The 14,768-nt window shown below is 47.9% G+C and overlaps 2 protein-coding genes across 2 annotated transcripts; both read left to right on the forward strand.

Annotated features, from left to right (window-relative positions):
• Positions 1–416: 416 nt before the first annotated feature.
• LOC308148270 (DNA-directed RNA polymerase II subunit RPB3-like) lies at positions 417–5,751 on the forward strand. The gene is given in 9 exon segments (XM_080521715.1): positions 417–525; positions 1,909–2,030; positions 2,133–2,261; positions 2,938–2,989; positions 3,632–3,741; positions 3,743–3,778; positions 3,780–3,802; positions 4,559–4,633; positions 5,510–5,751. Coding segments are annotated over 9 exon segments (714 nt in total). The 5' UTR covers positions 417–503; the 3' UTR covers positions 5,655–5,751.
• Positions 5,752–6,373: 622 nt separating this feature from the next.
• On the forward strand, positions 6,374–14,287 carry LOC308148271 (NEDD4-like E3 ubiquitin-protein ligase WWP2; the record flags this gene model as incomplete). Its single annotated transcript, XM_080521716.1, has 5 exons — positions 6,374–6,417; positions 11,844–11,916; positions 12,581–12,737; positions 13,085–13,206; positions 14,150–14,287. Coding segments are annotated over exons 2-5 (484 nt in total), but the record flags the coding sequence as incomplete, so codon positions are not given.
• Positions 14,288–14,768: the final 481 nt, after the last annotated feature.

Genomic DNA, 14,768 nt, shown 5'->3' on the forward strand with positions numbered 1-14,768 from the left:
AGAGACAGAAGTTCATGTCGGTGTTTCTACGCTCACAACAATCCAGTTTCAGTCTTTACTTTTCTCTGCACTAATACGTCACCATAGTTGATCTTTACTGCATAATTTACCTGGATGAATCAAAGTAATTCGTATTTCTTCTAAAATCAGCCGATTTATTTAGTTAAGGTGTTTAGAAATGGTGAAGATTAAATTTAAATCTCATCTCGAGCTCACAGGATTAATAAACAAATCAATTTGAATCATTTAAAATGTTTCTAGCAAAATCTAAGACCGACGTTCAAAGTGACTGTTGGAGCTTCAAGTCATCAACACGTCATCAACACGTCATCAACACGTCATCAACACGTCAACAACACGTCAACAACACGTCAACAACACGTCATCAACACGTCAACAACACGTCTAAAACCAAATTAAACCACAATGTAAGTGAAACATCGATCCTGGTTTAAGATTTGTTTCTCTTTCTCAGGGTGGCGAACTCCATCCGCCGAGTCTTCATGTCTGAGGTTCCCACAATAGGTACAGTGAAATGTGGGGGGGTGGGGGGGTGGAGAACATGGGGGGGAGGTGGAGAACGTGGGAGGGATGGGGGGGAGGTGGAGGGCGTGGAGAATGTGGGGGGGGAATTGGAGAACGTGGGGGGGAATTGGAGAATGTAGGGGGGAGTGGAGAACGTGGGGAGGTGGGGGGCCGTGGAGAATGTGGGGGGGAATTGGAGAACGTGGGGGGAATTGGAGAACGTGGGGGGGAGTGGAGAATGTGGGGGGGAATTGGAGAACGTGGGGGGGAGATGGAGAACGTGGGGGGGAATTGGAGAATGTAGGGGGGAGTGGAGAACGTGGGGAGGTGGGGGCCGTGGAGAATGTGGGGGGGGAATTGGAGAACGTGGGGGGGAGTGGAGAATGTGGGGGGGAATTGGAGAACGTGGGGGGGAGTGGAGAATGTGGGGGGGAATTGGAGAACGTGGGGGGGAGATGGAGAACGTGGGGGGGAATTGGAGAATGTAGGGGGGAGTGGAGAACGTGGGGAGGTGGGGGCCGTGGAGAATGTGGGGGGGAATTGGAGAACGTGGGGGGGAGTGGCAGAATGTGGGGGGGAATTGGAGAACGTGGGGGGGAGTGGAGAATGTGGGGGGGAATTGGAGAACGTGGGGGGGAGATGGAGAACGTGGGGGGAATTGGAGAATGTAGGGGGGAGTGGAGAACGTGGGGAGGTGGGGGGCCGTGGAGAATGTGGGGGGGAATTGGAGAACGTGGGGGGGAGTGGAGAATGTGGGGGGGAATTGGAGAACGTGGGGGGGAGTGGAGAATGTGGGGGGGAATTGGAGAACGTGGGGGGGAGATGGAGAACGTGGGGGGGAATTGGAGAATGTAGGGGGGGAGTGGAGAACGTGGGGAGGTGGGGGCCGTGGAGAATGTGGGGGGGAATTGGAGAACGTGGGGGGGAGTGGAGAATGTGGGGGGGAATTGGAGAACGTGGGGGGGAGTGGAGAATGTAGGGGGGAGTGGAGAACGTGGGGGGGAGTGGAGAATGTAGGGGGAGTGGAGAACGTGGGGGGAGGTGGAGAACGTGGGGGACGTTGAGAACGTGGGGGGGAGATGGGGCGTGGAGAACGTGGGGGGGGAGATTGGGGCGTGGAGAACGTGGGGGGGAGATTGGAGAACGTGGGGGGGAGATTGGGGCGTGGAGAACGTGGGGGGGAGATTGGAGAACGTGGGGGGGAGATTGGAGAACGTGGGGAGGGAATGTGGACAAATGTGGGGAACGTGTCAGAAGTTCCCACAATAGGTACAGTGAAATGTGGGGGGGTTGGTGGGGGTGGGGGGGACTGTAGGACCCACAGCAGACCTGGAAAGGGTCCCTGCTGGTCAGAACCAGTCTGAACTGGAACGTGGTTTTCAGCCATCGACTGGATCCAGATCGACGCCAACTCCTCGGTGCTGCACGACGAGTTCATCGCCCACAGAGTCGGCCTCATCCCGCTGACCAGCGACGACATCGTGGACAAGATGCAGTACTCCCGGGTACTTCGCCGTCTGGTCTGAGTACTCCCGGGTACTCCGCCGTCTGGTCTCAGGTATGTGGCCCCCGGGGGGCGGAGTCTGACTCTGCTGCTGCTGCTGCAGGACTGCACCTGCGACGACTTCTGTCCGGAGTGTTCCGTGGAGCTGACGCTGGACGTCCGCTGCTCCGAGGACCAGACGCGTCACGTCACCTCACGAGACCTGCTGTCCAGCAACCCCCGAGTCATCCCGGTGAGTCCTGGAGAGTCTCGGTGACCTCGCTGAAGCCCGTCGGGGGGGCCACGAACCTCTAGACCGGATCAGAAAGAATTTTGGAAGTTTTTTTTTTTTAATGACTTTTATTTGGAAAAAACAGCATCAAAAGTAGCTAATTAGCTAGTGATTCGTGACCGCAGCGCCCCCATTAGGCACCTACCAAATTTCATCTCAATCGGACAATGTTTGCTAGCATGCTAACGGGCATGCTAGGCCGCGAGCTAGCCGATCCACCTGAAAATCTCAGGCGGTACTCGGCAGGTGCCCCCGAGCCGGAATCTGGTCTTACTTCAATTCTGGTGTGAAGACGCAGCACTGATGGAACATGAAAGGTTTTAATGGAACTCGTGGATCGTTATGGATCATCCTCAGTCGTCATGGAAACGCATCGTCTTCCTTGGTAGTCACGGAAACGTGTCGTTACGGCGACACGTTATTGTCGGTAATAAGTCAAACGCCCTCGGTGGTCGTGGAGGAACGACGTCACGGAAACGTGATGCTCCTCATGTTGCCGTGGAAACGACATGTTCAGTTGTCATGGAAACATGAACCCCCGTCAGTTTCCGACCGACCGCGGAGGTTGTGAAGGTGAATTGTTTGTAGCGATGACGGTTGCTAAGGAACCAGAGTGACTGTGATGTGACGTGTCCAGGTGACGTCCAGGAGCCGAGACAACGACCCCAACGACTACGTGGAGCAGGACGGTGAGTCCTGCTGTCTGTCCTCCTCCTACTGCCCTCCTGCTGTATGTCCTCCTCCTGCTGTATGTCCTCCTCCTGCTGTCTGTCCTCCTGCTGTCTGTCCTCCTGCTGTCTGTCCTCCTCCTGCTGTCTGTCCTCCTCCTGCTGTCTGTCCTCCTGCAGTCTGTCCTCCTTCTGTCTGTCCTCCTTCTGTCTGTCCTCCTGCCTGTATGTCCTCCTGCTGTATGTCCTCCTCCTGTCTGTCCTCCTCCTCCTGTCTGTCCTCCTGCTGCTGTTTTCCTCCTGCTGCTGTCTGTCCTCCTGCTGTCTGTCCTCCTCCTGCTGTCTGTCCTCCTCCTGCTGTCTGTCCTCCTGCAGCAGTCTGTCCTCCTGCTGTCTGTCCTCCTGCTGTCTTCCTTCTGTCTGTCCTCCTCCTGCTGTTTGTTCTGTTCTCAGCTCCCCTCTCTTCTCATCATCCTTCTCTTCCTCCTCCTCCTCCCCTCCTCCTCCTCTCCTCCCCCTCCTCCCCCTCTTCCTCCTCCTCTCCTCCTCCTCCTCTCCTCCTCCTCCTCCTCCTCCTCCTCCTCTCCTCCCCTCCTCCCCTCCTCCTCCCCCTCCTCCTCCTCTCCTCCTCCTCCTCCTCCTCCTCCTCCTCTCCTCCTCCAGACATCCTCCTGGTGAAGCTCCGTAAAGGTCAGGAGCTCCGTCTCAGAGCGTACGCCAAGAAGGGTTACGGTAAGGAACACGCCAAGTGGAACCCTACGGCGGGAGTGTCCCTTCGAGTACGACCCCGACAACGCCCTACGCCACAGCCGTGTACCCCCGGCCGGAGGAGTGGTACGTCCCCTGCCTGCTGTCTCGCCGTCCCACCCTGTCTCTCTGTCCCAACCTGTCTCTCTGTCCCAACATGTCTCACTGTCCCACCCTGTCTCTCTGTCCCAACCTGTCTTGCTGTCCCGACCCATCTCGGTGTCCTAACCTGTCTCCTGTGTCCTAACCTGTCTCCTGTGTCCTAACCTGTCTCTCTGGTCCCAACCTGTCTCGTGTGTCCCAACCTGTCTCACTGTCCCAACCTGTCTCTCTGTCCCAACCTGTCTCTCTGTCCCAACCTGTCTCACTGTCCCAACCTGTCTCGTGTGTCCCAACCTGTCTTGCTGTCCCACCCTGTCTGTGTCCCAACCTGTCTCTCCTGTCCCAACCTGTCTCGTGTGTCCCAACCTGTCTCACTGTCCCAACCTGTCTCTCTGTCCCAACCTGTCTCTCTGTCCCAACCTGTCTCGTGTGTCCCCAACCTGTCTTGCTGTCCCCACCCTGTCTGTGTCCTAACCTGTCTCTCTGTCCCAACCTGTCTCGTGTGTCCCAACCTGTCTCGTGTGTCCCAACCTGTCTCACTGTCCCAACCTGTCTCTCTGTCCCAACCTGTCTCTCTGTCCCAACCTGTCTCACTGTCCCAACCTGTCTCGTGTGTCCCAACCTGTCTTGCTGTCCCACCCTGTCTGTGTCCCAACCTGTCTCTCTGTCCCAACCTGTCTCGTGTGTCCCCACCTGTCTCCCTGTCCGTCCCTCCCATGATGCAGTGTCTCTGACTTGCAGGCCGAAGAGTGAATACTCAGAGATCGAGGAGGACGAGGTTCAGGCTCCCTACGACCCCAACGGGAAACCTGAGAGGTGAGACAACCTGTACGGTCCTTTCTTATACGTCCTGAAGCTTGAAGATACATGATGATCTGATATGTTTTAATATTCAGAGCCAGTAGTCGCTTTGAACTGCAGCTTTGAACTGCAGCTTTGAAACACGATGCGGATAATTTATATATTTTTGCCGCCAGATTCTACTTCCTGTTGTAGATTCCTGCTGTTTTCAGCCTCTGCTTCTCCTAAACGTGCCTAAAAGTGACGTTCCTGCTCCTGGTGAGTCTCGTCTTGCTGCTTCCTGTCAGGAGCTCCATGACGACTGACGGCAACGATGCGTTCAGGTGCATCGCGTAAACTAGAGCGCTGGACTCTGAGGAATCTTCCTCCTGAGAGTCACAATCTGCAAATAACCGATAAAATACTTTATAAACAGAGATAAAACACCTGGTGGTTATGATTCTGTCTCTCTGTCTGTCTGCAGCTTCGCAGCAGGAGCACGAGGCGAGGAAACTCCTGTGTCGTGTGCCTCGTGCTCCTGCTGCGAAGCTGCAGACAGAAACGCAATTTCCAGCACTATGAAAGACAGATTTGCGAGAATGAATGAAAATATGAAAAAATCCACATGTCCCTGCAGTTCCAACATGGACGCCTGCAGCTTTTCGTCAAGGCGGCTATATATGTTAATTTTGCAGGTTAATTCAGATGTGCTCTTTCGTGTGGTAAAATGCGGTACTTTCAATATGCAGACAAAGCTGAGGCACGTTTCCGCCAATCGGGGGAAACTGGAACATTTCCTGTCGGCCATTTTTTTATGTTTCCGGCTCTAACGTTCACAGACGTTGGCGGCGTTGAGCCGGAGCTCGCTGCAGGCGGTCAGCTGACCCCCCCCCGCCCTCGTCTGTGCCGCAGGTTCTTCTACAACGTGGAGTCGTGCGGCTCGCTGCGGCCGGAGACCATCGTCATGTCGGCGCTCGCCGTCCTGAAGAAGAAGCTGAGCGACCTGCAGACGCAGCTGAGCCACGAGATCCAGAGCGACGTCCTCACCATCAACTGAGCCTCGCCCTCGTTCAACTTCTCTGCGTCTGGCAGGCTCCAAGCTAGTTTTTGTTGTGTTCCTTTTTTTTTTTTTTTTTTTTATAAATAAATCTGATCTGTGAAGTCCTTCTTTGTACCGAAGCCGTTACTTTTTCTGTTCCGTCTGCACGATGTCGGGATTCATCTTGAACCCGACGCTCCGGAAAAATAGATAAAACTGAGCTTCTCCTCGTCTTCTCAGGCCGACGGGTCAAATAAATCAATTTAATGTAATCACTTCCATTTTAAATCAGATTTAAAAAGTTGAGATCAATTACATTTTGTCAACTTGTCTTTCAGCGTTTTAGCATTAAATCCAGTGGCTTTTTAACCTTACTTTCATTTAATGTGTTAAAATATTTTTTCAAAAACTAGAAGTGAATATAAAGCTAACTATATGAATAATAATAATATTATACAGTGAATCTCTTTTTATCCTTACTTTTATTTAACGTATTAAAATGTTGTGAATATAAAGCTAGCTGTATTAATGATAATAATATTTAATATAATATATTTAATACAATATAATAATAGTAGTTTGACCAGACACCATAACTTTATTAGACTTTCTTTATTTCCCCTCATTTAAACCCCCCGTGTTTAGTTTGTTTACGTCCCACACTCCCCTGCGCGCGGCGAGAGATGAGGTCACGTGCCTCGTCACTGGGTCACGTGGTGCCGTCACTGGGGCGGAAATGAGAGTTGAGTAGCGGCAGCGGCGGATCGCAGCTGAAAAAAAGGTACGAGAAACGCCGACAAACTGCCGATTTCAGCCGCAGCTGGCCGCGTGGCAGCGCGGGCCGCGGGCTTCCGGCGCGGACCGAGTGGCCGCCGGGCCGCTTCCGCCCGCCGTCTGGCCGCCAGGGCGGGTTTTATCGGCGTGTCCTTTTATAAAATCCTGCGGAGCTCGGAGGCTAACAGTTAGCATCGGTGCGGCAAGCGGGCCACATTTAGATACGTCTTATCCGCTTCCCCTTCAAAATAAGACCGAACAAATGCGTTGTCAGATTTAATATCTTTTCTCTCAAAAACAATGACTTTTATTAGTTCAATTGCTGCAACTCTGTTTGTGTGGTTTGTAACAATCAAATATATATTGTTAATAGATGTTTATAGCTATATATGGTTACCAAGTTCAGTCTCATTGATATAATGAGCATGAATTAGTACGTTTATTCAAGTTCACACTATCACCTAAATGTTTTACAATTAATAACTAAATGAAAATGGAATACATTTCATAGTTATTCCGATTAATAGAAAAAAACGAAACAAATGTTTCCCTGCATGGAAACTGAAGTTAAACTGAACCAAACAAACCTTTTAAAAAAAAAAACCCGAATAAATACATAACATATACAAATAATAAATCAAATACAAATAAGCGCAATTAAATTACTGACAAGATTACTAATTATTTCATATTGCAGTTTTAGAAATTAAAGCTTACACGTTTCTCAAATAAGAAAATTACTGAGGGGGAAAAAAAGGACAACTTCAAAGTAAAAACCTAATAACTAGAATTATTTCGGTGAAGAAATAGAAATAACAATGTTCAGGTTTCATTGTGTTCTTGTGACTTCTTGGTTTCGTTTTCAGTAAACAAGTTCCCCGTTTGCTTTATTGTGAAAGTGTGAGCCGGAAGCTCCCTGTGGACTTTGCCTTTGTTGACGCAGCTGAGCTGAAACCCCCCCTTCATCATCTTCCGCGTTTGTGTTTGTGTCGGGGGGCATTAAACTCCCCGGGGGCGTTCCGGTCCAGTTGAGGGGCAGTTAAAGGGTTAATAGTGTCAAGTCAGCGGCTCTGCAGCAGAACCGGGGTTCCGGCGGCCCCTGGGCTCAAGGTTGATACAGGAGGAGGAAGATGAGGATGATGATGGTGGTGTTGGTGTTGTTGTTGTTGTTGTTGTTTGTGTCGTCGTCTGAGATCAGTGGGCAGCTGTGCTTCATCAGTACTGTGATGTGCTCCCTCTTCCTCTTCCTCCTCTTCCTCCTTACCCTCCTCTTCCTCCTCCTCACCCTCCTCGTCCCACTCTTTCTCTTCTCTTCCTCCTCCTCCTCCTCCTTTTCCTCCTCTTCCTCTTCCTCCTCCTCTTCCTCCTCACCCTCCTCTCCCACTCCTCTTCCTCTCCCACTCCTCTTCCTCTCCCACTCTTCCTCCTCTTCCTCTTCCTCTTCCTCCTCCTCTTCCTCCTCACCCTCCTCTCCCACTCCTCTTCCTCCTCTTCCTCTCCCACTCTTCCTCCTCTTCCTCTTCCTCCTCCTCTTCTCCCTCACCCTCCTCTCCCACTCTTCTTCCTCCTCCTCCTCTTTCTTCTCCTCACCCTCCTCTTCCTCTTCTCCTCACCCTCCTCTCCCACTCTTCTTCCTCCCCCTCCTCTTCCCCCTCCTCTTCCTCCTCCTCTCCTCATCCTCCTCCTCTTCCTACTCCTCTTCTCCTTTTTCTCTCCTCCCCTCCTCCTCTTCCTCCTCCTCCTCCTCCTCTTCCTCCTCACCCTCCTCTCCCACTCCTCTTCCTCCTCTTCCTCTCCCACTCTTCCTCCTCTTCCTCTTCCTCCTCTTCCTCTCCCACTCTTCCTCCTCTTCCTCCTCCTCTTTCTCCTCACCCTCCTCTCCCACTCCTCTTCTCCTCACCCTCCTCTCCCACTCTACCTCCTCCTCTCCTCTTCCTCCCCCTCTTCCTCCTTTTTCTCTCCTCCCCTCTTCTCTTCTCCCCCCCCCCCCTCCCCCCCCCCCCCCCCCAGCAGGAGCTCGGAGCAGTCACCTTGATGCTGCAGCTCCTGAACACACACACACACACACACACACACACACAACACTGGTGTGTGTGTGTGTGTGTGTGTGTGTGTGTTGCTGAGGTCAGCTCAGTTTCCCAGCATCCACCTGTGCAGGCTGCCCCTCTGACTGTGCTCAAGGTGATGATGATGATGATGATGGTGATGGTGAAGATGAAGATGAACTTCATCATCCTCTTGAGCACAAAGTGGCTGAAAACAACAGAAATGTGACTTTAAACATCTAAACTGTGAAATGAAACAAGAAGCAGAGACGACCTGGTGAACCAATCAGGTTGAAGCTCCGCCCCCTGACCCGCCAAAATAAACTCCTGAAGCAACGAAACACAGGAAATAATTAAATAGTGGAAAAATTCTATGTTTTCTACTGTAGTGACAATCAACTGGGTGGTTTTATTTTGACAGTCACTGTAATAACAATCCAACTGGGTGGTTTTATTTTGACAGTCACTGTAATAACAGTGTAACGTGGTGGTTTTATTTTGACAGTCACTGTAATAACAGTGTAACGTGGTGGTTTTATTTTGACAGTCACTGTAATAACACTCCAACGTGGTGGTTTTATTTTGACAGTCATGTAGTAACAGTGTAGCAGTAGTTTTATTTTGACAGTCACTGTACTAACAGTGTAACTTGGTAGTTTTCTTTTGACAGTCACTGTAATAACAGTGTAACTCAGTGGTTTTATTTTGACAGTCACTGTAATAACAGTGTAACTTGGTAGTTTTATTTTGACAGTCACTGTAATAACAGTGTAACTTATTAGTTTTATTTTGACAGTCGTGTACTAACAGTGTAACTCAGTAGTTTTATTTTGACAGTCATGTACTAACAGTGTAACTCAGTAGTTTTATTTTGACAGTCATGTACTAACAGTGTAACTTGGTAGTTTTATTTTGACAGTCACTGTAATAACAGTGTAACTTGGTAGTTTTATTTTGACAGTCACTGTAATAACAGTGTAACTTGGTAGTTTTATTTTGACAGTCACTGTAGTAACAGTGTAACTCGGTAGTTTTATTTTGACAGTCACTGTAATAACAGTGTAACCTGGTAGTTTTATTTTGACAGTCACTGTAATAACAGTGTAACCTGGTAGTTTTATTTTGACAGTCACTGTAATAACAGTGTAACCTGGTAGTTTTATTTTGACAGTCGTGTACTAACCGTGTAACTCAGTGGTTTTATTTTGACAGTCACTGTACTCACAGTGTAACTCAGTGGTTTTATTTTGACAGTCACTGTACTAACCGTGTAACTCAGTAGTTTTATTTTGACAGTCACTGTACTCACAGTGTAACTCAGTGGTTTTATTTTGACAGTCGTGTACTAACAGTGTAACTCAGTAGTTTTATTTTGACAGTCATGTACTAACAGTGTAACTCAGTAGTTTTATTTTGACAGTCATGTACTAACAGTGTAACTCAGTGGTTTTATTTTGACAGTCATGTACTAACAGTGTAACTCAGTAGTTTTATTTTGACAGTCATGTACTAACCGTGTAACTCAGTAGTTTTATTTTGTCAGTCGTGTACTAACCGTGTAACTCAGTGGTTTTATTTTGACAGTCATGTACTAACCGTGTAACTCAGTAGTTTTATTTTGACAGTCGTGTACTAACAGTGTAACTTGTTAGTTTTATTTTGACAGTCGTGTACTAACCGTGTAACTCAGTAGTTTTATTTTGACAGTCATGTACTAACAGTGTAACTCAGTGGTTTTATTTTGACAGTCATGTACTAACCGTGTAACTCAGTAGTTTTATTTTGACAGTCGTGTACTAACCGTGTAACTCAGTAGTTTTATTTTGACAGTCGTGTACTAACAGTGTAACTCAGTGCTTTTATTTTGACAGTCGTGTACGAACAGTGTAACTCAGTGGTTTTATTTTGACAGTCATGTACTAACCGTGTAACTCAGTAGTTTTATTTTGACAGTCGTGTACTAACAGTGTAACTTGTTAGTTTTATTTTGACAGTCATGTACTAACAGTGTAACTCAGTAGTTTTATTTTGACAGTCATGTACTAACAGTGTAACTCAGTGGTTTTATTTTGACAGTCATGTACTAACCGTGTAACTCAGTAGTTTTATTTTGACAGTCGTGTACTAACCGTGTAACTCAGTAGTTTTATTTTGACAGTCGTGTACTAACAGTGTAACTCAGTGCTTTTATTTTGACAGTCGTGTACGAACAGTGTAACTCAGTGGTTTTATTTTGACAGTTGTGTACTAACAGTGTAACTCAGTGGTTTTATTTTGACAGTCGTGTACTAACAGTGTAACTCAGTGGTTTTATTTTGACAGTCATGTACTAACAGTGTAACTCAGTGCTTTTATTTTGACAGTCGTGTACGAACAGTGTAACTCAGTGGTTTTATTTTGACAGTTGTGTACTAACAATGTAACTCAGTAGTTTTATTTTGACAGTCGTGTACTAACAGTGTAACTCAGTAGTATTATTTTGACAGTCGTGTACTAACAGTGTAACTCAGTAGTTTTATTTTGACAGTCGTGTACTAACAGTGTAACTCAGTAGTATTATTTTGACAGTCGTGTACTAACAGTGTAACTCAGTAGTATTATTTTGACAGTCGTGTACTAACAGTGTAACTCAGTAGTTTTATTTTGACAGTCACTGTACTAACAGTGTAACTCAGTAGTTTTATTTTGACAGTCACTGTACTAACAGTGTAACTCAGTAGTTTTATTTTGACAGTCGTGTACTAACCGTGTAACTCAGTGGTTTTATTTTGACAGTCGTGTACTAACAGTGTAACTCAGTAGTTTTATTTTGACAGTCGTGTACTTACAGTGTAACTCAGAAGTTTTATTTTGACAGTCACTGTACTAACAGTGTAACTCAGTAGTTTTATTTTGACAGTCACTGTACTAACAGTGTAACTCAGTAGTTTTATTTTGACAGTCGTGTACTAACCGTGTAACTCAGTGGTTTTATTTTGACAGTCATGTACTAACCGTGTAACTCAGTAGTTTTATTTTGACAGTCGTGTACTAACAGTGTAACTCAGTAGTTTTATTTTGACAGTCGTGTACTTACAGTGTAACTCAGAAGTTTTATTTTGACAGTCAATGTAATAACAGTCCAAAGTGGTGGTTTTATTGTGACAGTCACTGTAATAACAGTCCAACGTGGTAGTTTTATTTTGACAGTCACTGTACTAACAGTGTAACTCAGTAGTTTTATTTTGACAGTCACTGTAATAACAGTGTAACTCAGTAGTTTTATTTTGACAGTCGTGTACTAACAGTGTAACTTGGTGGTTTTCTTTTGACAGTCATGTACTAACAGTGTAACTCAGTAGTTTTATTTTGACAGTCATGCAGTAACTGTCCCTTGTGCTCAGAGCAGGATGTGATGGCGGCCGCCGGCGTCAGCAGACCAGGAAGTGTCACTCCAGAGAAATCTCAGCTCATCCTGAAAGGTAACTGATTACTGTGCACAGACAAAAGTAACTAGTTACTTTTGTTCAAATTGTCTTGGTTGCGTCACTGTGACTCATGTTCAGCTGCTGCTTCCTGTTGTCGCTGTTTCACTCATGTGTTCCTTCAAGAAGAGCTGACTTACAGGTCAGAGAGCATCTTCCTTTCAAAATAAATGACAAACAAATAAGATGTTATGAAGTGAACACAAGGGGATCTTTTTAAACTAAATTATTTTTTGGTGAAATCACTGAACAACAAAGCTTTTATATAAAATAGCGACATTAGAAGTGATCCTTCCTTGTTTTTATTTAAATAAAGTGAAATAAATAAAGTCACATTTATTGAGACTTTTAATGTGAAATGAAGCAGGATGGAGCCTCTGGACCGTCGGTACTGAGCAGGTCTTCCTGTTCCCCACTGGGGGGCGCTGCAGGCTCACCCACCCAGGGGGATCAAGGGAATCACATTATTTCCACCCCTTCACAATAAAACGCTTCAATGAAAAACAAGTCGTATTTTCAATGTGATTGAGTTTATTCAGATGTTTTCACTTGAAATTCAACAAATATGACTCTGTGTGTGTGTGTGTGTGTGTGTGTGTGTGTGTGTGTGTGTGTGTGTGTGTGTGTGTGTGTGTGTGTGTGTGTGTGTGTGTGTGTGCAGTGGTGTCGGCGAAGCCTCAGTCCCCGAAGCTGCCGACCCGTCAGTCGCGTCTCAGCTCCTTCGTGGAGGTGACGGCCGACGGGCTGACCAGCGAGACCAAGAAGACGGGCAAACGGAGCGGACACCTGGAGCTGCAGTGGAACGAGGACCTCACCCTGTGAGACACACACACACACACACACACACACACACACACAGTTCAGGCCTCGTTTCCACGACGACGTTTCACCTGATCAGTTAAAAACCAGGATTGTTTCCACTGCAGCAGCCTGTAGTGAGTCTGCCGGGCCACTGGGGGGCGCTGTTGCTTGATGCCATTGTGTGTGTGTGTGTGTGTGTGTGTGTGTGTGTGTGTGTGTGTGTGTGTGTGTGTGTGTGTGTGTGTGTGTGTGTGTGTGTGTGTGTGTGTGTGTGTGTGTGTGTGTGTGTGTGTGTGTGTGTGTGTGTGTGTGTGTGTGTGTGTGTGTGTGTGTGTGTGTGTGTGTGTGTGTGTGTGTGTGTCAGGAACGTGACCCCCCAGAGCCGTCTGGACCTGAAGCTGTGGAGCTGCCACACCCTGAGGAAGGAGCTGCTGGGCAGCGCCACCATCGACCTGCTGGACACCCTACGCTCCCACCAGGGCAGAAGTAAGGTCCCCAACCCTGCAGCCCTACGCCTGCTCTCACAGCCCTACGCCTGCTCTCACAGCCACAGGGAACACCCACCTTGTAGATCCTGTTTTTCCACTGCACCCTCTAGATCTACTGTACCCACTAGATCTACTGTATCCACTAGATCTACTGTATCCACTAGATCCACAAGATCTACTGTACCCACTGTACCCACTAGATCTACCGTACCCACTAGATCTACTGTACCCACTAGATCTACTGTATCCCATAGATCTACCGTACCCACTAGATCTACTGTACCCACTAGATCTACTGTACCCACTAGATCTACTGTATCCACTAGATCTACTGTATCCACTAGATCCACAAGATCTACTGTATCCACTGTACCCACTAGATCTACCGTACCCACTAGATCTACTGTACCCACTAGATCTACTGTATCCCATAGATCTACCGTACCCACTAGATCTACTGTACCCACTAGATCTACTGTATCCCATAGATCTACTGTACCCACTAGATCTACCGTACCCACTAGATCTACTGTATCCCATAGATCTACTTTATCCACTAGATCTACTGTACCCACTAGATCTACCGTACCCAGTAGATCTACCGGATCCACTGTACCCATCGGATATACTGGATCCACTGTACCCACTGGATATACTGGATCCACTGGATCTACTGTACCCACTAGATCTACTGTACCCACTGTGATTCCCATGGTTCCTGTGGTTCCTGTGGTTCCTGTAGTTCCTGTAGTTCTACTGGTTCCAGTAGTTCTAATGGTTCCAGTAGTTCTACTGGTTCCAGTAGTTCTAATGGTTCCTGTGGTTCTAATGGTTCCAGTAGTTCTAATGGTTCCTGTGGTTCTAATGGTTCCAGTAGTTCTAATGGTTCCTGTGGTTCTAATGGTTCCAGTGCTCCCCTGAACCTCTCTTGCTCCCTCTAGTGGAGAACGTGCAGCTGAGTTTGGTGCTGCAGACGGAGAACAAAGGCTCGCTTGTAGCCGGAGGAGAACTCAACGTCTGTCTGGACGGGATGGTTGTTGACCTGGGAACCTTGCCCAACGGCAGCGCGGCAGCAGACAGTGAGACACACACACACACACACACACACACACACACACACACACACACACACACACACACACACACACACACAGCTCACACACTCCTGACAGACGATGGTTTCAATGTGACTCGGTGGCAGTTTTTCTTTTTTTTAAAGCAGCACGTTTCTCACTCGTGTGTGTGTGAAACACGCAGCTGAAGTTTTCCCACAGTCCGGAGCCTCGGCGCAGCAGAATTCACTCTCTGACTCTGACGTGTTTTCAGAACGAGCTGCTAAATAAAGATCCTCACGTTCCTGTAAAAACACAACGTCAAACTGCATCCTGACTGGAAACGTTGGTTTGAACGCCACGTCGCCGTAGCGCCTGCTAGCATAGCATCGCGGGGCGCCGGTGTCTCGTCTGGACGGACGTCCGTCAGCGGTCAGCCACTGTAGTTCATCATCCTGGAGCCACAGTCTCTGCTGACCTGTCTGCTGCTCTCAAACTCCTGGACTAA

Source organism: Blennius ocellaris, assembly GCF_963422515.1.
Source record: "Blennius ocellaris genome assembly, contig: SCAFFOLD_430, whole genome shotgun sequence".
Lineage (NCBI taxonomy): Eukaryota > Metazoa > Chordata > Actinopteri > Blenniiformes > Blenniidae > Blennius > Blennius ocellaris.